Source organism: Rhinatrema bivittatum, chromosome 13 (assembly GCF_901001135.1).
Source record: "Rhinatrema bivittatum chromosome 13, aRhiBiv1.1, whole genome shotgun sequence".
NCBI lineage: Eukaryota > Metazoa > Chordata > Amphibia > Gymnophiona > Rhinatrematidae > Rhinatrema > Rhinatrema bivittatum.
In genome coordinates this window covers 20641687-20665818 of record NC_042627.1, presented here as the reverse complement: position 1 = coordinate 20665818, position 24132 = coordinate 20641687, and the positions used below count along the sequence as shown (strand labels likewise).

Genomic DNA, 24132 nt, shown 5'->3' with positions numbered 1-24132 from the left:
AGTTGGAGACGGATCAGATTTCAATCTGACGTCAGTCCTAGTACATATACCCCTGCAGGAAGTGCAGCTCTTCAGTATTTTCCTCGAAAAGCATTGTGGATATATGTGTGACTGACTAATTTGAATAACTTGTATAACTTCGTAACTTGAAGAACTTGATTAACTTTATAACTCGATTAACTTGGTTAACTTGAGCTGGTTGAATTGGCTATAGCTGGAGGCCGCCAGTGCCCTCAACCGGGAAACGTCAACACCTGGTAGGATGGGTGTCCTAGATGAAGGAAAGCATGGCTTACCCTTGAATCACTCGACAATTCCATGAGTAACGGCAGCCAAGGGTGGGATGCTGAGTCCATTTCCTAGCATGTAGCAGATGGACTTAGGACCAATGGGATGTATAAAAGCTACTCCCAAACCGGGTGGGAGGCTGCCCGTGACCCACTTAGTACTGCCCTCGCAAATGCAGTGTCCTCCCGAGTCGGAACATCCAGGCGGTAAAACTTGGAGAAGGTGTGGATGGAGGACTATGTCGCCGCCCTGCAAATCTCGGCGGGTGACGGCATCTTGGTTTCTGCCCAGGATACTGCCTGGGCTCTAGTAGAATGGGCCTTGACTTGTAGAGGCAGCGGCTTGCCTGCTTCTACGTAGGCCGCCTTGATGATCCTCCTTGATGACTTCTTTGATCCAGTGGGCTATAGTTGCCCGCGAGGCCGCTTCCCCTTGCCTCTTCCCGCTATGGAGGACAAATAGGTGGTCCATTTTTCGTACAGGTTCCGACATTTCCAGGTATCTGGATAGGAGTCTGCCGATGTTGAGGTGGCGTAGGCTTCGAGCTTCTTCTGAATTCTTAAACTCATCTGGTGATGGTAGCGAGATGGTTTGGATGAGATGGAAATGAAACACTACCTTGGGGAGGAACGAAGGGACCGTGCGTAGCTGGATGGTTCCCGGGGTGAGCCTGAGGAACGGTTCATGGCAGGACAGCGCTTGCAGTTCTGAAATGCGGCGGGCTGAACAAACTGCCCACGCAGACCATAGCATCCACTTTTGGGCACGTCAGAAGGTCCTTGGCCGCCGGGTCCAGAGGGTACATGGTTGCCATAGCCCGTCCCCCTTTGAATGCGGACTCTGGAGCAATCCATTCCAGGTCAATTAGCTGTTGAACAGCTTGTAACAGAGGGAAATGGCAGGAGGTCTGACGGAGTCCCTCCAGTAGAGGATTTGTCTTAGTCTCCCCCTGGGCACTTGTGCCCGGGATAGCAAGCTCCTTCAGGCTGCAGGTAACCAGGTCTGGAAGCTCGTCCTTGGTGAAGAAGCGTCTCATGGTCCAGTGAGGCTCTGTTCCTGGAGGGAGTTCCCCCTCCTCCAGGGGCTCTCATTCCTCCTCCGAGATGTCTCTGTCCCCATAAGTGGGGCTTCCGGATGATGGATTCACTTCCCTGGGCCTAGAGGGGCCCGGGGTGTAGAGATCCTCTGGTGAAGGCTGTGGCCGTGTTACCGGAGGCTCCGTCTGCATGTGAACGAAGGTGTGCAGGCCTTTGAAAAATTCCAACCAGGAGATAGACGCTGGGTCCAAGCTAGGAGGCGCTGTGTTCCTGGGGGGGCCCCGTTTGAGGGGGAGGGGGTGTCCAGCTGGGATTTGCTAGGTCCGGAATACTTATTGAGGAACTAGTTCTCAGGCCCGGATGGGGCTGGCCCTGGGCTTGATCTCCCAGGGCCTCCTCGCACTGGATATACAGGGCTTCGGCCTCTTCGTGTTGTGCGGCCCTGATGTGGCATGCTGGGTAGAGGCCCTAAACCTTGAGCTCTTTTTCTGGTGGTGCCATGGATATAGGCAGGTAAAAACTCTCTTACGCGCTCCGGTGCGAATATGTGTGCATGGACGGATGTGCGCGCAGGTGTGCGCACAAGTCGCAGTTATGCGCCCTGCGTAGTAGGCGTGAGTTGCGTGCGTAACTTGTGCGCCCGACACTTGAGCGTATATCGTTGTGCACACAAGTAATGTGCGCACGACTCGCCTTATGCTCATGGATCGAGTCGGCAGACAGTGCGGCGAGTAGGCCAATATGGCAACAGCGACCACGCGGGCAATATGGCAACCACCTTGGGGGGTCCCCACATGGGAGAGCCCTTGGCTCTAACCGGGGTCTAGCCCTGCTAGGGCGGATCAACCCGGTGGCACTGGTCCCGGTCAGCGACCTGTGCGACTCCTCGAGCTTCGGACCCAGAGACTTTAAACAAGATTTCTACCTTACCTTGTCTCGGCGCTTCCCGGTTTCATTCCGGGCGGTCTCTGGCTACGGGGGGAGAGGGCAAATACCTTCACCGCCGTGCTCGTGGTTGCAGCCGCTGCCTCTCAGCCGCACCCGAAATCGGGAGCTAGGTCCCCGCTGAGGGTCGGCCGCTGGACCGAGGCCCACCTCCGAGGGACCAAGGAAACCACTTCGGGAATTCTCGACTGGGGGAGGGGCCAGAGGGTGTCACCGCAGGAGAGCGGGGCTCGCTGTTGAGGTAAGATTTCATCTTATTTTGGGTTTTCTCCGTTAAATTTTGTTCTAACGCTGGAGAGCGTGCAGGTAGTCCCTAACTGCTATGGAGACGGAAAATACTGAAGAGCTGCACTTCCTGCAGGGGTATATGTACTAGGGCTGACGTCAGATTGAAATCTGATCCGTCTCCAACTGCTACCAGGAGTACACTATACCCATTGGTCCTGAGTCCATCTGCTACATGCTAGGAAATTGCATATATTCGGTATCCAATCACTTGGGGAAAAACTCATTTAAAGAACAGTAATAAATACAGTTAGGACTGTCTATTATAAGAGAGTATATAGAAGAAAAACCTTTCCTTGGAAAGGAGACCACCTAATATGCACAGAAACAAAAGTTTCTAAGGCAAGGGGAAAGAAAAAATATTAGAGGCTTCAGAATCATTATCATTACCTGATACATGATATTTTTCATGAGTTCATTGTCTACCATACTAGCCAGTTCCAGGTGGACAGGTATGTCACTGGGAATATCAGAGAGGGAAATCACTGCCTACAGGAAGGAAAGAAATATCAGAAAGACTCCCTCAAATCTAGGCATGCAAGTTTTCACCCTCTTTTCAGAATCTACATCTGAAGGACATGGCTGACATGCAACATTACATAACCATGTCTCAGGACACATGGATGAGTTCTTAAACAGCCACACTAATCTCCACTACTGAGAAAAGCCCTTTCCTTCGTTCCAGATGGAGATACAAATCCAGAAAGGACATGGGAAAAGTGGCTTCAGACAGCTCTGAACCCACTTAGCGGGTCCAATATTATGGAACACAATGCCACTCAAAATAAGATTGATGAAAGATTTAAAACTCTTCAAAAAAAAGTTTGAAAACTTGGCTATTCAAAAAAGCCTTTTACAATGAGGTCAATGAGTAAGAACACCTACTCACAGATGAAAATCACCTAAAAGCATAACTGCTTCCTTTACTATTTTTATCATAATTAAGTATTAATTTAAGAGCGACAGTATAAAACGTATAGGATTATCCAATGAATCATATAAATGGTAATTCCAATCCACTGTCCATATAGAATAGATTATTGAAACATGTAACCAAAAAATTGATTGGCAACCCCTAGATAAATGTACAAACCAAACTTATATACGTGCCTAATTGTAAACCGTTGTGATGGTGTATTATAAACGACGGTATAGAAAAGTTTTTAAATACATAACTACCTGAAATTACATGGCCTTTAAATTAAATTTTCCCTGAAGTAGGGTGGAAATCCCTCAGTAAGTCCAGGCTGTTTTGAAAGGAGTAGAAAGGTCTCGCATCTTACACATTAGTGGAACACATCAGCTGCATGGAATTCTCACCTCTTTAAGTCGCTTCTCACGCATTTCCCGACTCTGTCCCTCCATCATGTGCAATCCAGAGAGGACCACAAGATCTGGCTGGAACTCTTCCAGGCTGGACACAAACACCTCAAGCATGTTCATGGCTCCATTAGACACGTCATGGGAGAAGATAAAGCGGTTAGCTGCAGGAGCATTTACCGCACCCCAGTCCTCATCTGGCAACAAGGAAACTATTAGGTTATGTACACAGTGGACCAATCCAAAGAATATACACATTGCACATCAGATTATGCCCAAATCAGAGCACACAGGGGGGCAATGCAAAACAGTGCACTCAGCGAGAGCACTGTTTGATGCACGACCACAACCCCTTATGCTATAAGGGGGATTAGCGCATCCAAAACACGCATCCAACCCCCCTGAGAAAACCAATAGTGCTCATCACATGCAAATGCATGCTGATGAAGCTATTAGTTATTCACCCCAAATGTTAAAAAAAAAAAAAAAAAAAAAAAAAGAGCGCCCAACCCGCATGTTTATGCTCAGAAATTAACGCCTGCCTAGAGTAGGCGTTAATTTCTGAGCACCCCAAAATGTTGTTCAGAAAAGCAGAAAATATTGCTTTTCTGTACATTCTCCAACTTAATATCATGGTGATATTAAGTCAGTTAATGGGCATCCATTTTCCTAACCTATGACTTGTGCACGGTTAGGAAAACAGACACTCGTAAAATTGAGTGTCTGCTTTCCTAACCCACAGACAGCCGACCACTCCTGGGCGCCCGCTGCCAGGGAGGCGCTAGGGCTGCACAATTGACCCTAGCGCCTCCTTGGCAGCACGACCCCTCGTTTATATATTGCATCGCGCACACAGGAGAGGTGCCTGGGCGCTTATTCTGCGCTCTTTTATTGCATCGGCCCCCTAAAATATTAAATGAAAGTCTCTTTAGGAGTATCAGTATTTCCAAGGGTCGAGATCCTGATACAGGAAGTACCCATTGCTTTGAAACATTTAATCTTCACAAGTGGTTTGCACTCAAATCTTTCTAGAGACTGACCAGAGTGTGCCCCTGTTCCAGGCATATATGTTTTGGAAGTTGCTCTACATAGCCCTGAATAAAATGCCACTAAACAACCTTATGCCCTGGTTCAGGAACAGGAGTAAGAGACTGCAAACAGGGAAAACAGACAAGGCAGATTGTGGGGTGACCCCATTTACTGAATTAGCATTAACAAAAAAAATCAGAGCAGTTAAGCAAAGCTAAATCACAGTAACTCTTAGGGCTTGTAATTTTTTTTAAATAGATTTAATGGAAGATTAAGCTGACCACTTCTTTTAGGTCTTTCTTGGATTAAACTATGACAGGGTGTCATAGTCATTCATATCAAAGAATCAGAGAGCAATTTTAAGTGCAGTTTTGAATTTTTCTTAGGGGAACAACAATCAATTATCAATTTGTAGACTCCAGAAAAGAGATTCTTAAAAAAAAGATCATGGCTATAATAAAAGGTTCACACATTTTCCAAAAAATAAAAAAAAGGACATTTAAAAAGAGGGGACCCAAGAATAAAACCACAAATAAAGGCAAATTTAAAACTTAAAGAATTCAATTAGTACTGTTGCTTTAATGCCCCCTTCCTTCCTCCTGTACTGTGATGTCTCTCTAGCAGTCATCTGGTTATTAAGCATGGGTCACTGTTTGCTGACTCTTATTCCAGAGCCAAATGTCACATTCAGGCTGACAGACAGATTCAGAATGATGGCAGTGGCTGCCATCTTAATTCAATTAGCAATAAAACAATTATCTAAAATTTTTCTAGCTAGTATGGATGGTTTATAGATGTCAGTTAAGGAATGTCAGGCAGATGTGAATATCCTGACTGCATCAATGGGTGCTGGCAGCTCTTACCCTGAAACACAAAACACAGAAATGCCTGTGCTGAATTTACAAAGCTTTTGTTCTTTTTCCTGTAACATTCCATAGGTTTTTTTTTTTACCCAAGGGCAGTAGCACCCAGCAAGCTTTCCATGCTGCATTACAATATTGGGATGAAAAGGGGAGAGTGTACAAACAAAACAGACACTCTCTCCACCAGAACCTCACTGTGCTGCGAAGAAAAGGACACCAAGCAGCCTTCTCAATGTCTCATTGGCCTGTTTTCTGTGACTTATAATTGCCACAAGTAGGAACGCTTGAATCTCCTCATTGTTCTTCTTTGGCTTGGCAGGGTAATGTAGTAGGCAGGAAAACAAAGATGTGAAACTTGAACACTCCAGTCCAGATCCCAGCTCCATCTCTCATTGTCCGACCTTCAAAAGGTCATTGAATGTCCTACAGCTCAAATACACTAATAAGTTTTTTTCCAGCAGGACTCATGTATTCAAGTTAACTTATCCTGTACAGTGTGGTGTGCATTCCCATTAAAATATCCACATTCAGATACAGATGCTGATAAAAAGGCTTCAACCTCAACCAGCCCAATGGTTCAGTTGCAGTGCTGTGTACTGCCACATGGGAGAGATCTAGGTTCAAGCCCCAAATGTGGCTTCTGTTCCTTGGACCAGCCAGGGTTAAGGATGGGGGCTGGGTGGAGGGAAGAGCAAGTAAGAGTGTCAATCGTTGCACAAAGGTTACACCTAGTGGCTAAACTCAAGGTGCATATTATTTCTGGGGGAATTCTGTGCAACCGAGCAATGTAGAATTTGTGCAGAATTCCCCACCCACGCAGAATCTGGTGGGGAAGAAAGCAATCTATTCAAGCAGCCAGGAGGTAGCCCGCAGGGGTAGAAGAGAAAGGTGGTGCCTCCTTCAACATAAGGCTATTTATTTATTTATGTATTCTACTCTGCCAGCTGACACTGCTTCTTGATGGGGCAGGTATAGATGCCTCCTACCCAGTCTCTAGCAGCAAACAGCTGACTAGGCTTGTAGAAGCCTTCCATTGCTCTTCTAATCTTACCCCCCTCCTCTCCCCCACTCGCACTTACAGCTGCAGACTCTAAAGCTGCCAGCTGTTTCTTGTTCTCTCATGGAGGTTCCACTGTTCGCAAGTTGGGAAGCTGGCTTGCCTGGAGATTTGTGTGTGTGTGTGGTGGGGGGGGGGGGGGTTTACTGTCCCGGAGGCTGGAAGAGAGCTGAATCCGAAAGGGGGAAAAATGGGTTGAACTTGTATCTCATTTAAATTAATTACTCAGACAATGGTTTTATTGTTTTAACAAATAACATCTGCAGATTTTCCCCAGGAGTTGCATATATACTGGGTTTTACAGGGAGTTACTCTCTGTGGCTCCTGGCCAAGGACTTTTGCTGCAGTGGTTGGTCTATCTGGAAGGAAAAGTGTTAAAAATAGGAATAAAACCCAGCTAGTTGCAAATTAATGTTTATAGAAGGGGGTTTTGATCAACGTAGAGGCCAAAAAGGAGAGGGGAAAACCACTAGGCAAAGCCAAAAAGCCTTGCTGCATAAGTAGGACAGAACATCCAAGGGATATCATACACTGCAATTGGAAAAGTATCCTGAGTCCCCTAAACTGGTGGTACCTGCTTTATATTCCAGAATAATATGGAATTCATCTCCATCTTGCAGTGATGCTGGAGGGACAGCAATGTGCTCATCAAGAAGTTCATGGAGTTTAGGGCCAATCGGGCCACACAGGAGAACCTGAGAACAAAGCACACAAAGATCCATCACATATTGCCTCTAAAAGATATATCCCATAGCACTGACTATGCAGAGTTTTCTGGGAGGTGTACAGACATGCTAGCTGTACTGATATCCTGAATCACTGCCCCACCCCTTCCGCTACTTGGAATAAATGCTCAAGATGGGCTGATTAAGGGACTATTTTCAGAGTCAAGCACTTATGAGGACTTACCGTCAAGTTAGGATTTGATGCCAGTTTTTGTCCTATTAGAGCGGCATTTCCTCCTACGTAATGCTATAAAACAAAATAGATAATAAAATAAATGTTCCCACCAGACAGGAATCAACTGAGTGTGAAGAGAACAGTATGTTGTATGAAAAAAAATTATTCCTTACCTACTAATTTTTGTTCCTGTAGTACCTCGGATCAGTCCAGACAGTGGGTTATGTCCCCCTTCCAGCAGATGGAGTCAGAGCAAAACTCAAAGGGTGGCCTCTTATAAGCTGGAGCGCCCTCTCTGTCCCTTCAGTATTAAGAACATCAAAGCAAGCGGAAAACCTTTGGATGGATCAAGAAGTACTGAATGTACCAACAGTGTAAATATGTACTGAATGTACCAACAGTGTAATAAAGTCTGATTGAAAGAAACATGCCAACCTGCAAAAACTTGCAACGTGAACCACCTGGCATTAACAGTATTAACAGCAGTGAAGTATATAGGAAACCTATGCTGTTAAAGAGAGCCGCTATCCCAAACCCATGATTCTGAGGGTGGGCGTCTGGACTGATCCGTGGTACTACAGGAACGAAAATTAGCAGGTAAGGAATAATTTTCTTTTCCTTGAACGTACCCGGATCAGTCCAGACAGTGGGATGTACCAAAGCTTCCCTGCCCGGCTCGAATGACCTGATCGCCAAAAGAGCCAAAACCGGGAGGTTGTAGATTCAAGCAATAGTGCCTTGCAAAAGTAGGGAACGATTTCCAGGTAGCTGCTCTGCATATCTCCTGCGGCGAGACAGATCTACTCTCAGCCCAGGAGGCTGCTTGAGCCCGAAGCGAATGAGCCTTGATGCCGTCTGGAGGTCGAAGTCCGACACCAATGTATACTGAAGCAATGGCATCCTTCAGCCAGCGCGCAATAGTGGTTTTAGAAGCCTGGTGCCCTCGTCTGGGACCACTCCACAGAACGAACAGATGGTCCGATAAGCGAAATTCATTGGTGACCTCCAAATAACGAATAAGAACTCGCTTGACATCAAGCTTTTGAAGTTCTCGTTGTTCCTCGGCGGCGAAGGTCGGAAGTTCCACAGACTGATTCATATGAAACGGTAAGACAACCTTAGGCAAGAAGGATGGAACTGTAGACAAGCACACTCCGGAGTCCGTAAAACGGAGAAAAGGATCTCGACAAGATAGAGCCTGTAACTCCGAGATTCTGCGCGCAGAACAAATGGACACAAGGAAGGCTGCCTTCGTGGTGAGATCCTTGAGAGTTGCGCTCCTCAAGGGCTCGAATGGCGGTCCGGCGAGCACTCGAAGGACCAAGTTGAGACTCCACAAAGGACATAAGGAGTGAACCGGTGGGTTGACATGCTTTACTCCTCTTAAAAAGCGGACAATATCCGGATGTGTAGAAAAAGGAGCTGCCTCCTGATGACAGATCAGTGCCCCTAATGCTGCCACTTGAATCCTTAAGGAATTGTATGCCAAGCCCTTGTCCAGACCGCGCTGTAAGAAAGATAAAACATGAGCAATGGAAGCGTGACATGGAGGAATATCCATTGAAGCGCACCAAGACTAAAACACTTTCCAGATCCGAACATAGGAAATGGAAGTGGTTGTCTTTCGTGCCTGGAGGAGCGTGGAAATGACCTCTTCTGGATAGCCTTGCCTCCTCAACCTCAGCCATTCAAAAGCCATGCCGCAAGACAGAAGCGATCTGCCCGGTCGAAAAATACTGGACCTTGCCGTAGAAGGTTCGGTAGATGCCAGAGGCAGAGGGGGCCGTCGACCGCCAGGTTGACTAGGTCTGCAAACCATGGTCTTTGTGGCCATTCCGGGGCAACCAGAATGACTGGCCCTTGATGAATCTCTATTCTGCGCAACACCTTGCCCACCAGGGGCCATGGTGGGAAGACAGAGAAGGAGATTTTGCAGCCAAGGAAGGACGAGAGCATCTACGCCCTCTGCGCAGTGTTCCCTTCGTCGGCTGAAGAAGCGCGGAGCCTTCGTGTTCCGGAAGGTCGCCATCAGGTCCAGGTGTGGAGTCCCCCATCTGTTGAAGAGGAGCGCCACCGCTTCTTTGGAGAGCTCCCACTCCCCTGGATCTATGCATTGTCGGCTTAGAAAGTCCGCCTGAACATTGTCCACTCCCGCTATGTGGGACGCTGAGAGGCAAGAAAGGTGAAGCTCTGCCCACGCCATCAGCTTGTCCGCTTCTCGCACAACATGTTGGCTCTTCATCCCCCCTTGGCGATTGATATATGCCACTGTGGTTGCATTATCGGAGAGAATTCGCAACGCTCGAGGATGAACCAATAGGAGGAATCTCTGCAACGCCAGATGGACAGCTCTGGTCTCCAGTCGGTTGATCGGCCACAAGGACTGGACCACCATCCATCGTCCCTGAGCCAACTGCATCTGGCACACCGCTCCCCAGCCGGAGAGGCTTGCATCCGTGGTGATGATCACCCACTGCGGAATCACCAGATCCACTCCCTTCATCAAGTGGTCGAGGCTGAGCCACAGATCAAGCTGTGTCTGGCGAGGTCTGGCAGCGGTAGGAGGGCTTTGAAATCCTGAGACATTGGCTTCCAGCAGGACAGTAACGCTCTCTGTAGGGGACGCATATGCGCAAAAGCCCACGGCACTAAATCTATAGTAGAAACCATCGTGCCTAGGACTTAGAGATAGTCTCACGCTGTGTGACGCTGGAGGCTCCAAAAGCATTGGACCTGCGTTACAAGGGTCAGAGCCCGATCCTGTCGGAGGAAGACTTTTCCCGCATTGGTATCTAAACATGCTCCTAAGAAGTCTAGAGTTTGAAAAGGAGTAAGGTTGTATTTGGCCAAATTGACGACCTATCCAAGGGAGCGGAGAAGGTTGAGAACTCGTTCCACCACTTGATGACGTAGTTCTTTGGACTTTGTCCGAATGAGCTAGTCGTCCAGGTAGGGATGGACTAAGATTCCTTTCCATTGTAGAGCAGCCGCCACCACTACCATTATCTTGGTGAAGGTGCGGGGGGCTGTCGCCAGCCTGAACGGTAGGGCTTGGAACTGGAAATGCTGACAGAGGACCTTGAAACGCAGAAAATGTTGATGTACCTTGAGGATGGGAATGTGGAGATAAGCCTCCGTCAGGTCCAAGGAGGCCAAGAACTCCCCCCGGTGTACCACCGTGACTACTGATCGTAAGGTCTCCATACGAAAGTGAGGCACCTTTAGAGCCTTGTTGACCATCTTGAGGTCTAGGATGGGATGAAAAAAGCCTTCCATTTTGGGAACTAATGACCTAATCCTTGCTCCATCGATGGCACTGGGAAGATGGCCCCTAGGGCCAAGAGGCGGTCGAGCGTCTGTTGGACCATAGCCTGCTTCTGAAGGCTTCCACAGGGGGAGAAGAGGAATCTGTCTCATAGGGGCCGAGCAAACTCTAAAGCGTAGCCGTGTCTTAGGATATCTAAGACCCACTGATCTGAAATGATCTTGACCCACTCCCTATAAAAAAGAGACAGTCCGCCTATCCTGGGAATGGAGGAGTGGGTCGGCAAGCTTTCATTGGGAAGACATGGAAGATGCCCCTTGAGGGAGGTTGTCTCGGACTGCTCTCCGGCCTTGAAAGGAATGAGACCAGGACTGCGAGCGCAAAGATGGTGGTCTCTGTGCTGGCGGCCTTGTCAGACGAAACCTTCGTTGTCCTTGGAAGCGAGTTCTCGAAGAGCTGAAAGTCCTGAAAGTCAGTGGATGATCCTCAGGGAGCTTATGGACTTTGTTTTCCCCAAGCGATTTGATCAGTTGTTCCAAATCCTCTCCAAACAGCAATTTTCCCTTGAAGGGAAGGGATCCCAATTGCGACTTGGAAGACGAATCCGCCGACCAGTTGCGAAGCCAAAGCAGATGTCTAGCTGAGACCACAGAAACCATGGATCTGGCAAGAACACGCAGAAGATCATATAGAGCATCCGCTCCATACGCAATGATTGCTTCCAGGCACTCAGCCTGCTGAGCTTCCTCAGGTGGTAAATCCTGGGCGCTGAGCAGCTGTTGGACCCAGCGGAGTCCTGCTTGCTGCATGAGAGAGCTGCAGCCAGTTGTCCTAACCCCCAGAGCAGACACCTCAAAAATCAGTTTGAGGGAGACTTCTAGCTTGCAGTCCTGTAGATTCTTTAGGGCCGTTCCACCAGTAACCGGAATCGTAGTGCGTTTCGTAACCACCGACACAGATGCATCAACTTTAGGGACCTTTAAGGAGATCCAGGAACTCTTCAGGCAAAGGGTATAGCTTATCCATGGCTCTGCCCACCTTGAGAGAAGACTCCGGCGAATCCCATTCCCTAGTCAACAGTTGCAGGAGCATAGGATGGAAAGGGAAGGTTCTAGAAGGTGGACGCAGACCGGCTAGGACTGGGTCGCCCTTACGTGATGATGTAGTAGAGGCAAGTGGTTCTTGTGGGACCTCTATGTCCAGTTCGGCCAGGACATGCGGAATGAGGGGGTCCAACTCGTCTCTTTGAAAGAGACGCAGGACTCTTGGATCATCCCCCTCCATTTGTATGAAAGAAGAGAGGTCATCCGTGTCGGGATCATCTTGAGCGATTACGGGTGGTACTACCCTAATCCTGGGACCTGGCTGCTGTCTCCTGCACCAGGAGGGGGCCAAAGGCTGAGTGGCTCCTGAGGATCCCGCAGTCTGAGGGGACCCCAATGTCATCCTAGGATCCAGAAGGCTAACCACTTCCAGGATCTGACAAAAGAATCACTTTGGGAGGCAGAGGCCCTGCTGCTGGCTCATGCTGGCCAAAGTATGCACTATGTAACAATAGTACAAAATCAGTGGAAAATGGTCCCGGCGGAGGAGTCACTGGAGAAAGATTCAGCAGTGATTCGGGGTCCGAGTCGGCGTCTGGCTGCGCGGGAGCTATTGGCAGTGAATCAAAGATGGCCGCCATTTCCGCGCTAGGCGGGAATGGGGCGGCCTCGCTACAAGACGCGCCTGTGAGCGCGAATTAAGATGCTCAGTCGCTCGTGAGGAACCCTCCCCGCCAGGGAGACATTTCACACAAATGCCCTCCCGGGAGAGCCACAATCCTGGCTCTACACAGGACAGCAACGAGTCGGGCGCAGCATGGATTTTCGGCAGGACCCGCAAGCTGCAGACCGCAGAGTGTCAGGAGCGGGTAAGAGAAAACATCTGCTGACAGAGCAATGACAAGGCTTGCAAAGCCTGAAACCAGAGGAATAACGCTTCTCTGGCAACAATGCCCCGAGGAAACGACCTCTCAGGGCAGGGCTCTATGTCATTGAGGGGGGGGGGGGACTGGACCACCAGCATTAACTCCTGAGTCCTTAAAGTTACTCCAGAAGAAATGACCTGCAAGTAATAAAAAGGAACAGCACTTACCCCCAAAAAGTACCACGGGCTCTGCTTGCAAGTTTTAGAACCCAGAGCCTGAAATCTGAGGAAGACTGTCCCTGAAATTTACTTTGAATTGATTTTATAAGAGAAAAAAATTATTTTTTTTTAAATATCTTTAATTAAAGTGATCCATCCAAAGTAAGAAATACTTCAAGAGAAGATTAGAAAGAAAAGAAAAATCTATCCTTTCTAAACAGAGTTAGGGGACCGAAGGGTCTGCCACCTTTCATCTGCTGGAGTCAGAGAAATACTGAAGGGACAGAGAGGGCACTCCAGCTTATAAGAGACCACCCTTTGAGTTTTGCTCTGACTCCCATCTGCTGGAAGGGGGACATAACCCACTGTCTGGACTGATCCGGGAACATACAGGAAATGTAAAGACCTCACATATAATCCTGTACTGGCATATAAGGGAACTACTTTAACTGGTGCAGAGCACTGCACAATGCAGAGATCAGATATTGGTAGTCCCTTTTGCAGTGGCTCTCATAATAGACCTGGAAAGGACCGCCAGCTCTACTTTAAAACTTTTTATGGGAACCCATTTCTAAAAAGGAATGTAAATCTTGGCCAGGCCATTCAAGGGTTATGGAGTGGTGGGTGTTAAAGCTATAGGAGACTCCATGCCTGTAACTGTGTAAGGAAGGTTAATGTAGGCCAGTTGCGAGGATGAATTTCTAATAGCGTGTTCCATAATTGTTATCAGCTAAACATTCACAAAGCTCGGTCATCAAACCATGCAGACTTTACTAATACTGAATTACTGGGAAACTCCTCTCCTCCAATAACCACTTGATAGGATTCTCAATTTCCACAAATGTGGCAACTGACATTATCTTCCTTTTTTTTTTTTTTGGTAATTTGTATATTTCAGCTTTGAGTGCAAGCTCATTATATGTATCCATGTTCTGTACATTTCAGAAGTTTATAATTTTCATCAGCTCCAAGAGAAGTAGCAAAAGATTTAGTGATAACTACCTATCTAGGATTCTCTCTCTTTAGTCATGTTTTTTCACTAAACAAAGCATCTTTTTCTAGTTTTGAAATAATTTCACCAGCATTGTAGACACGTATTGTTGCAAAAAGGGAAGGAAGAATAAAAAAAAATGAAAAAACCACATCAGCTTAACAGAATTTCTCACTATACCCATTTTCTTGGCTAGGCACAGTAAAAACTATGCTTTAAGCTATCTAATAAAGAGGAAAGAAGCGCCAACACACTGACAATACATGGATGGGATTTATAGGCCATTTCTCCCACTACAAAGGTGAAAGCTACTGCGACAGAGATTTTGAGAGATGTACTAAGCGATATGATGTGTACTGCATACACATCTCCCAAGACTAAATTGTTGCAATGTGTTAACAGCCTCAGAAAACTCATCAGCCCCACCAGTATTCTTCCCCAGACATGTTACAATACAGATTTTCATCAGCCTTTATATTATTCCACCTTAGAAATAGATCCAACCCCAAAGACTAAAAGCACTATCTGCCCTCCGATACATAAAGTACCATTGTCCAGTGGCAATCTAACTCCCATCTTGGGCTCCACTTTCTGGGTCCGGCACACTAACAGAGAAATACCAGAATGAACAAGTGTAACATTGTAAAAATCAGTGATCTTCTTGATGAGTTATGGTGCTAGAAAGATTGGGGTTTTTTTGTTTTTTTTTATAAACCAACACAAACACTGAGGTCTGCATAATGTGGGCTCCTGAAAGTGCCTTCTCCTTGTTTCACTAAGCTGGTAGAGACATGTAAAAAAGATCCTTCTTAACTGCTGGCCCCCTCCACTGGAATGATCTTCCTGACCCAATTCACCTCCTTGCTGATACACAGCTTAATAAAAGGTTCTCAAAACATTTTTATTTTATTTTAACAGGCTTTTCCATCAGTTTCCTGAACAACCTCACAGCTTACTATTGTTACAATTGTTTTACTGTATATCTATTTTTTTGTTTACTTTTATGTATGTTTTAATATTGTTCATCACCTTGGACACCGGAAACACCAGGCTATACATTTTTAAAATAAATAAATACATAGGGTAAGAGCTTTTTGAAGCACTTTATTAGCTCAAGTGGAACTGGCAGTACAAACTGTGCACCAAGAAAGGTCTTTCAGTAATAAACAATCAGATGCTTAAAGCATTTTCCCTACACTCCTTGTTAAACTGGTCTGTCTGGATTACATTTTGCAAAAAAAAAAAAGGGATGAGTGGAAATTCTTTAACCATTCATGATTTTGTGTTTTCTTTGTGTTACTTCTAGTCTTTAGTCTCTACCCTCTCTCTCTAAAGCTTGTAATTAATTTAAGACTCAGTTCAGCCTTACTTACACTCTAAGCATTGGTGGCTGCAAATGAAAGAGCAATGTTTCCATCTCAGAATATTCAGTCAGGAGATCCCAGGGCAAGGCACTTTCAATGCCATTAGACATGCAATATACAGGCTCTAAATCTTTAGGGACAACTATTAAGATGGCTGCAGTGATAGAAATGCAGTTTAGAAGGAAGGCTATGTGCCTCAGATGGCATCTAAAATATATCCATTTACCTGGCATTTCTCTGTTTTAAATGTCTCTTACATTATGTTTAACTCAATTTCAAGTAAAACTCCTGATGTACCCCAGTTCCCTAATGGTAATTTGATCCCTCGGCTGATGTAGAAGAGCGAAAGATATCGATTACTTCAAAGCATACTAAAGAATTAATTATATCACCAGTCGTGTAGTGAGGACAAGGACCTTAACAGTATTTTTCATTATGGAGAAATTAAAAAACTTACCTGATAATTTCCTTTCCTTGAATCCTGCTACACCAATCCAGGTGCATGGGTTTTTTCTCCCCCCCCCCCCCCCCCCCCTCACACACACACACACATCTTTTTCTGTGACATTGTTATTTCTATGGCACAATGCCAGCAAAAGATAGTATTTTTATGTCAAACCATGAACTGACAATTGATCAAAAAGAACCTGTATATAACATGAAAAACAACATCTAAAAGGGATCCTCCTTCAAGAAAATACCATTCAAAATTATTTTGATTAAGGAGGAACAAGAAAAGTTAAAAGAATAAGTGAACCTCCAATTATCCTCTAGATGAAAATTTCTATAATCTGAGGTACACTATAATAAAAAAAAAACTGCACAGGACCAATTTCGCAGGAGGGTCCTGGATTGGTGTAGCAGGAATCAAGGAAAGGAAATCATCAGGTAAGTTACATTTTTCCTTCCTTATCATCCTGCCACACCAGTCAAGTTGCATGGGAAGTACCCAAACCTAATAAATCCAAAGGGGAAAGAAGTTAGGGCAGAACTGAGAACATTATCACCAACAATTGTGCCCTCCCTTGCATATCTTCCAACTCAGCATGCAGCGGAAAGGCTCTAAGGAACTTCCTCCACTTTAGAGCCTGTCATCCTAAGAGAAGAAATCATCTGAACAATAAGAAAGGCTATTTCATCCTTGAAAAAATAGATGGATAACTATTATCAGTATCATGAAAGATAATTCACCATTCTCTAGGGAATCACAAGTATCAATTGCCCTCTTGTATTCCACATGAGAAACAGGAAAACCAATATTAAACAAAAAATATCCAGGGAAATCTGAGCTTCTCTATTGTCACAGATGCCACTGTTGAAACACCTGGGTCTGGACACTTATCTTCCCACCACCCCTTCACCAGGCCTCTGTAAAGCACAGGTGATGTAAAAATAAAAAAAAATTTGGGAGAAAAAAAAATCACCAAAACTAGCGAAGGTGATCCACAGGAATCAGAAACAAAGGCTCCTCAGTGTGCAGAGTGGGAGAAGAATTCAGCGGACAAGAAATGCTAGATTTCAAAATGGTAGCCATTCCTGCAGAAATGGCAGGCGGTAAATACAGAAAAAATGTCCCAGCATGCAATGGTTAAAATGAAGGACTCAACATCATCATCAATGTCTGCCAAATGCTGAGTCTATCTGACTGGGTAATTTTAGGTCTGGGATTTACCTGACCAGACTTATTCAGACAGTGTTGAATTTTGGCATTAGTCAAATACATTCTGGCCATGTCTCAGGAATGTCTTCCCCACACCCTGTTCCTCTTTTTATCCAGGTAAAATGTAACCATCAGCAGAGTGGGAAATTGAAATTTTGGGGTTTGCCCAGGTAACACAAATATATTTACTTATTTAGACATTTTATATTCCGTCGTTCCATGGGAAGACCAACACTTTTCAATATAAACCAATATAAACCAACACTTTTCAATATAAACCAACTCTTTTCAATATAAACTTCTTACACTTTTGTATCACAAATCATAAATTTATCAAAATGCCCAAAATACCCAACAGAAGTTAAGCACTGTTATTTTTATCCTTTGCAGTTCATAAAATCTTTCCTTTAGTGTAATACGATACATGGCAAAAGAGCAGACTGGGGTGATGACAAGACCTGAAAACAAAAAAAGTGAGCAAAGAGAGAACCAGAGCTCCTAGCCAAGGGCTGCCATTGCAATGACTGGGTTAACTGAACTGGAACGTTCTTCTGGCTATACTCATTCCTGCCTTAATCAGGCGTTTCCAGGCTCTCTTTTATGCTGGACAAATATTTCTGAATCTGACAGAAGCTAGCTTCCAAGTGATGAGAAACTTTACTTCTCAGGCCCTTCTCATTAATCTAAGGCTACCAGTGTTGCCAACTGGTGCCAATAAAAAGCAGTACCAGTGCCATCTTACCTCAGCACCTGGGTATTCTGAAGCTGCCCGTGCGATCTGCTGGAAGGCCTGCTTCTCACTGAAAAAGCGTTCAGCAGCTGCCCCCATCTTCATGAAATGCACAAAAGTCTCCATCAGGTCCTGTTTAGAACGGAGCACCTTATGATCCTTCCCCTGACCAGGATCAAGGCCTAGGGCCTGCAGCAACTTCACACCAGAGACTACCACATCCACGCAGGCATTCACTCTGAAGAAAGACAGACAGAAAACAGAGAATCTTGCATATTTATATTCCTGAACATTTCATAGTTATGTTAGATGAACGCAAACATGCACATTTTCATCTTACATGACATATAGTAAATACTATAAATCTTAATCAGAAGCTTAGTGCTATTTCTACAAGTTGTTTAATTTTCTTGAATTTGCTGCTTGAGTTATCGTTGTGGAAGCCTTTACATTATAATTTTGTTTCTGATGGCAAATGTATAGACAATATTATATTGGTTCCTTGTGCATATTAGGTTGTGAGTGCATACTCGAGCAACTGTAATTATTTAATTATTGCACTGATAAAACTTCCAGAAAAGGTAGCTATCTTAGCTTGTAGTAGCAAAAATGACACAGACGCTGGTGGCACCTTACAGACTAATAGATTTATTAAGATGTATCTGAAGTAGAGTCTGGTCCTCAGAAGCTTATGCCTCAATAAATCTCTTAGTTTAGAAGGTGCCAACATCTTCTGTGACATTGCACTGAATTTATGTGAGCATATTTAGTTTTCCAATCAATGTGGAATATAAGTTTGTGTCTTTAAGGAGAAATTTAGCCTGTCCTTGAATCCTGCTAGGCCAGTCCAGATCCATGGGTTTAAATCATCTACTAGCAAACAGACACAGGATACACTTTTTCCAGTGACATCATCACATGAGATATATATATATATATATATGCGCAGCATGGGCAAAGGCCAGTATCTTTTGTCAAAGTAATATAAGGCTAAAATATACTGCTGAAACTACTGAAAAATAAAAAACTCTTAGAAACACAGAAAAACAGAAGAACCAAAACTCCAAGACAGAGCTTCCTCCACAAGAAACAAGAGGGAACATAATCAAACAAGCAGACAAAAGTCAAGTCAATGAGAATGATCCAGCAATAAAGGTTTCTAATGGATGTCATGCTACTGAAACAGGAAATCGAAACATGGCTGTGTCATGTGCTGTCTCCATCATTAGGAAAATGCTTGTTTAAATTTGATTCCTTAGACTGAAATCACTTATGGGGGTTGCATAAGCAAACACATCGAAAATAAAGGCACTAGGATTACACACAATATGACTTTTCTTTGACGAAACTTGTCAGTTTTTTCCACATATGACTGTCTGTGAAAATTTCAATAATTTTTACGTAGAAGAGGATCCACTAGAGGAAACTCTAAAAGCATACTTCTCTCAATATTCCTGAGGAAGTATTGAAGGAAGAAGTTGTGTCTGGCAGTTGAAGAGGATTGGTAAGTATTGCTTGTTGAGTAATATTAGGATTTAAAAGTTTTACCTAATTTAAAAAAAAAAAAAAAGACTAGGGAGCTAGTTAATTTCTTTTTGTGTCTGTTTGTGCCCCTTGATTAAAAAAAAAGACTAAGCAGTTTCTAAAATTACCTATCTTTCCTTCCCTCCCAACTACCTCTAAACTCATATCCCATTTAAGACAACAAGAAACATTTCCACATTAAAATTTCAATCAGGAATTTATCTAGAACAAGGGAACGACCTAGCCCTTATCAATCACAATCATCCCCTTGCAGGTCGTTGCCAAATTAACATTAAATATATCACATATTTAAGGACTCTTTATACATCCCACTCCTATAGAAACCTAAATTAACTAGGAACTCAACAATATTAAGATGCCAACAGCAGTTCAGTAGCAAGATGGAGGCTTTCCAGTCTTTTACATTGAATGCAACTTGTATGATTTATCTAATCTTTGGTGAGAAGCTGTATACCCATGCCCAATGCAAAGAGCTCCTGGTTCTCAGAAAACGAGTCCATAGGTTTAGCGGTTTTCTCTGCTGGCCTTAAATAAATAAAACCTATGGACATGAATTGAAGAAATATATATTAATTTTGCCACACATTTCTGTTTCTTATTTTATTTAAAATCATTTATTAATCGCCTTCCAGACAAGTCTTCCAAAGCAATTTACAGCATAAAATTAAAACAAAATAATAATCACAATAATAAAACAAAATAATCATAAACCATAAAAACAGTTAAACAAATTATACTCTAATAATCCAGCAAAGCATAACATACTGAGCTCTATAACTTCTACACTTCATGGGGAGAGCTTATTATCAAACTACATCTGATTAACCTCTGGTCATTAATCATTAAAAGCCACCGTCATAAGCCATATTTTCATGGTTTTTCTGAAATTTTAAGCCATCCTTCTCTTCCCTTAAACCCAGTGGAAGTGAATTCCATAATGCTGGAATTCCTGCTACAAATGAGCAGTTTTGCAGTTGCTTCTTATAGAGAGCTTGAACACTCGATAATTCAAGAGAATTGCCTTATTTTGATTGCAAGTCACTCAGCCTCATATTTTAATGTTTACTATAATACGCTCTGAACAGTTTTGTTGCATTTAGTAGAATATCATTTTTTTTTTAAATAAAATGACTGTTTAAGAAAAACCCCAATAAAAATAAGTATAAAAAAGCCACTTATCTTTGAAAACTAAAATCGTTAAGAGCTACTAGCTAATAAACTCTGATGAGTAGGTATTGGTAACGTAAGGGTGCAGCTTAGAAATATTTGTAACTATAAATAAAAAATAATAAGACCCGATAGTAACTTTAGGCAGGATCACGAACAAATTATAAACACAACTGCAAGATATATACCATAGCCAAATTTACCCACCTTCAACTAGTTTAGGGGAGGAAAAACTGTTTTTAAACAAAATACGAGTATAACCACAAGTCAACCTTAGGTAGCATTGTATACACCAATAGGAAGCACAGAAATAATCAATAATTAGAATACTGCCAATGACGACACAGACGATGCAAAATTAAAAAAATAAATAATAATCTGGTTCCCAAGGGGAGAGAGGAAGGAGAACAGGAGAAGGACATTCACATCTGAGAGGCAGGACTGGGAGCAGAACTGTGTCAGGCTAGTCATCTATGTCGTTTCTGCTGCTGTGGTGAAGTAAGGACTTGGTGAGAAAAGGACATCGTTCCCTTTTTTTTGTATGAGGCTGATATTCAAAGAGTTTGGAGTTAGCTGGACAAATACCGAGATTTGAACATTTCCAACACTCACCGGCTAAATTTTGTCTGGGCAAATGGCGAGCTGCACAAAATGTAACTGTATAAAAAGGAGCTGGAGCTGGAGGCATTCCTGGGATGTACTTAAAAGCTTTACCTAGCCAGCTTAGCTAATTAGCGCTAGCCAAATAAAGTCATCCAGAAAACAAAGGTCGACCACAAAGCTGTTCTAAAGTTATCTGGATAACCAAGATAGGCTCCAAGCTCCCTTTGTTAAATAAAATTGTTCCATGCAGTACCCAATCCCACCCCACCCCCTAAAGTTTATTTAAAATAATAATTGTGGCCTGGCAAGCTCTTGATTCCACCCATCCCATACCTTAAAATGTGGGGAACCAAATCGCCACCCTAAAACTCCAAAGTATCCCTGAACCTCAGCAGGAGTAGGAGAGGGTCTTACCTTCTCCTACAGGGCTGTGTACTAAGTGTGCGTACAGTTGATAGGAGCCAGCACTTAGTATTGTTTTAGTTACTTCACTCTGGGGTAAAGCAGCAATCCCCATTCAGAACTCAGTACTGACTAGAAATTGGCTCCTTCCCTTTCAGCGAGTTTTGAACTGGGATTGGTCAGCAACAAATCTGTCAGCTGCACCGGCACTTTATATCCAGTCCAGAGAGAGGAAATAAAAGCCTCTCCTTTTCCTGCAGAGATTTAGGGACATTCTAGGGCAGTGGTTCCCAACCCTGTCCTGGGGACCCCCCAGCCAGTCGGGTTTTCAGGATATCCACAATGAATATGCATGAGAGAAAATTTGCATGTTATGGAGGCAGTGCATGCAAATGTTCTCTCATGCATATTCATTGTGGATATCCTGAAAACCCGACTGGCTGGGGAGGGGGGGTCCCCAGGACAGGGTTGGAAACCACTGCTCTAGGGCATTTCTTCACATCCTACAGAAGAGTCCATACATATGGGATGCACCCTCCAGTCAGCAGATGAAGGCAGACACAAAAATTCAAGATCTGACTTCACGCTCTATAAAAAGGTCCAATGCTGCTTCAGCTCCTCAATGTGTCTCTGCCTTAGCAGATGAGCACACGCGTTAGTAACTTAATCCTGTGGTGCTTTCAGTCAAGACTTCCAGGAAAACAGGCAAAAAAGTCCTGAGGAATCCTGGTGGAAGCAGAAGCCCAGGAAAACAGGCAAAGTACACTGAAGATTCTGGTGGAAGCAGGCACCCAGGGTAACACTGACAGCAGTCCCTCTCTTAAATCCACAACTATTAAGGCTAGTGCAAGGATCCCTTTTCCTACGCAGAGTGGGGGGGACCCTCAAACGGAGCTTTTCTTTTTTTTTTATAAGGGGATGCAGAGGAGAAACGGGTCCTGAAGCCTAAGATAGGAGTCGATACGTAAAAACAGACTCCTAGGGTATCGGACAGAGAACTCAGACCCCAAGCAAAGAAGAAAATAAAACAATGTTCAGAATTTACACAGCATAAAATGCTTCACTACAAAAAGTTAACGGCTATAACATTACAAAGCAGTGCCCCACCAATATATATGGGGTTTTTTTTTTAATAATTTAAAAGTTTTATTAAAGATCAAAAAGATATACAGAAATCATAACACATTTTTATGAAATAGCTCAATCCCCCCTCCCAACCCAAATACAGAAGCAAACATGTGCATGGATACCTACACAATACAAGCCTACATTAACCAGGATGAGCCTCAAGCCACTGCTGAAAAGATCTCCGAACATTAAACTTCACAAGATTATCATGTTTAATCCTGTCAAGTTTCCCTAAGCAGTGAATATTCCAAAGTCATTGGTAAACAGGATCAAGAGGAGGAGTGTATACCTCGCAGCTGAATAACATGCTGGATCAGACCCAGAGAAATCTATTTATGTGGAACAGAAATACTCAAAGGAACAGAACTTCCCAAACTCCCCACCTATCCTTCTTCCCTCTTCCCCTTTCCTCCCCAGACCTCTAACCCCCTCCCCCCCCCCCAAAAAAAGCAAGCTAGCTTTTTTTTTTTTTGGCTACTTACTTGCTCTCTGGAATAGAAGTAGTTTCAGCACGCCGGCTGGCTGCCAAGCTCGCACTGACCTGGCCCCATCTCCACCCAGACCCCGCTGCCAGCCCTCCCCTTTTTAAAATCCCGGCACTTCCGCGCGTATCTCGCAGGATTTGCGAGCGCCACGCTTTTAAAATTAGCCCCAATATGAGCAATAACTTTACTTAACCCCTTGATCTGGCCCCAATGCTGCTGAACCAATAGAGATTGCCATCATGTGATACAGACTACAAACACATCCACACAGACACCAAAAATCCTCCCCCACAGAAGGATAAATTCAATGGAGTCTTTCAGGTGTGAGATACCAGTGATAACAATAACTTGTAACCATTCTCCACAAAAAAGGGACAATACCGAGCTACGCCCCATCGATAAAAAAACAGAGACTCAATGTACTCTCATCCAGAGTCTCATCAGAATTTGTTCCCAGGATCACAAATATTATGTTTTAACAAAGGATGCTGTCTGGATGACTGAACTAACATTGCAAAATTTGTGAGCTGAAATACAAAAAAAGCCTTGGCTACGTATGAGAACAAGGAACCTTAGTAAAGTTTGCTGGGAGCAGGCTGTGTGGCTTTGGGAATTATTTTACTCTCTCTTTTTGTAAACGGTCACTACACTTGCACAACATATGGCAACATCCAGGGGCGTGCCTAACTGAAGGGTGCTGCAACCCCTGAATTACATGCAACAGAAGCTCTGCTGGCTACCTGCTGTTTGGGCTGTGAAGCAGATCCCTGACTTTTGAACTTGCCTAAGTAGATGACCAGGAGCACTATAACTGGCTGTTAATGTTAGATACCAAGGACGCAAAAAGCAATTCATAGGAGGTCAAGTCATACCATCCAGTTCTAAATCTTAACAACGTTCAAAGGCAGCTATATTAGCAAATCTGTTTCCATATACAGATT

The 24132-nt window shown here is 44.2% G+C and overlaps 1 protein-coding gene across 5 annotated transcripts in view; it reads right to left on the bottom strand.

The window, feature by feature from the left end:
* Window positions 1-24132, bottom strand: part of ADPGK (ADP dependent glucokinase) — a 55106-nt gene that overhangs the window by 14882 nt on the left and 16092 nt on the right. For 4 of the 5 annotated variants that reach the window (XM_029575818.1, XM_029575819.1, XM_029575814.1 and 1 more), the window contains 5 exons: window positions 17874-18099; window positions 7734-7796; window positions 7399-7519; window positions 3876-4072; window positions 2946-3044 (listed from right to left, as the gene is read on the bottom strand). In XM_029575818.1, the coding sequence (XP_029431678.1) occupies window positions 2946-3044; window positions 3876-4072; window positions 7399-7519; window positions 7734-7796; window positions 17874-17987 (594 nt within the window). In that variant the 5' untranslated portion in view covers window positions 17988-18099. The remainder of the gene's footprint in view (window positions 1-2945; window positions 3045-3875; window positions 4073-7398; window positions 7520-7733; window positions 7797-17873; window positions 18100-24132) is intronic. The other variant, XM_029575817.1, reaches the window with a different exon arrangement.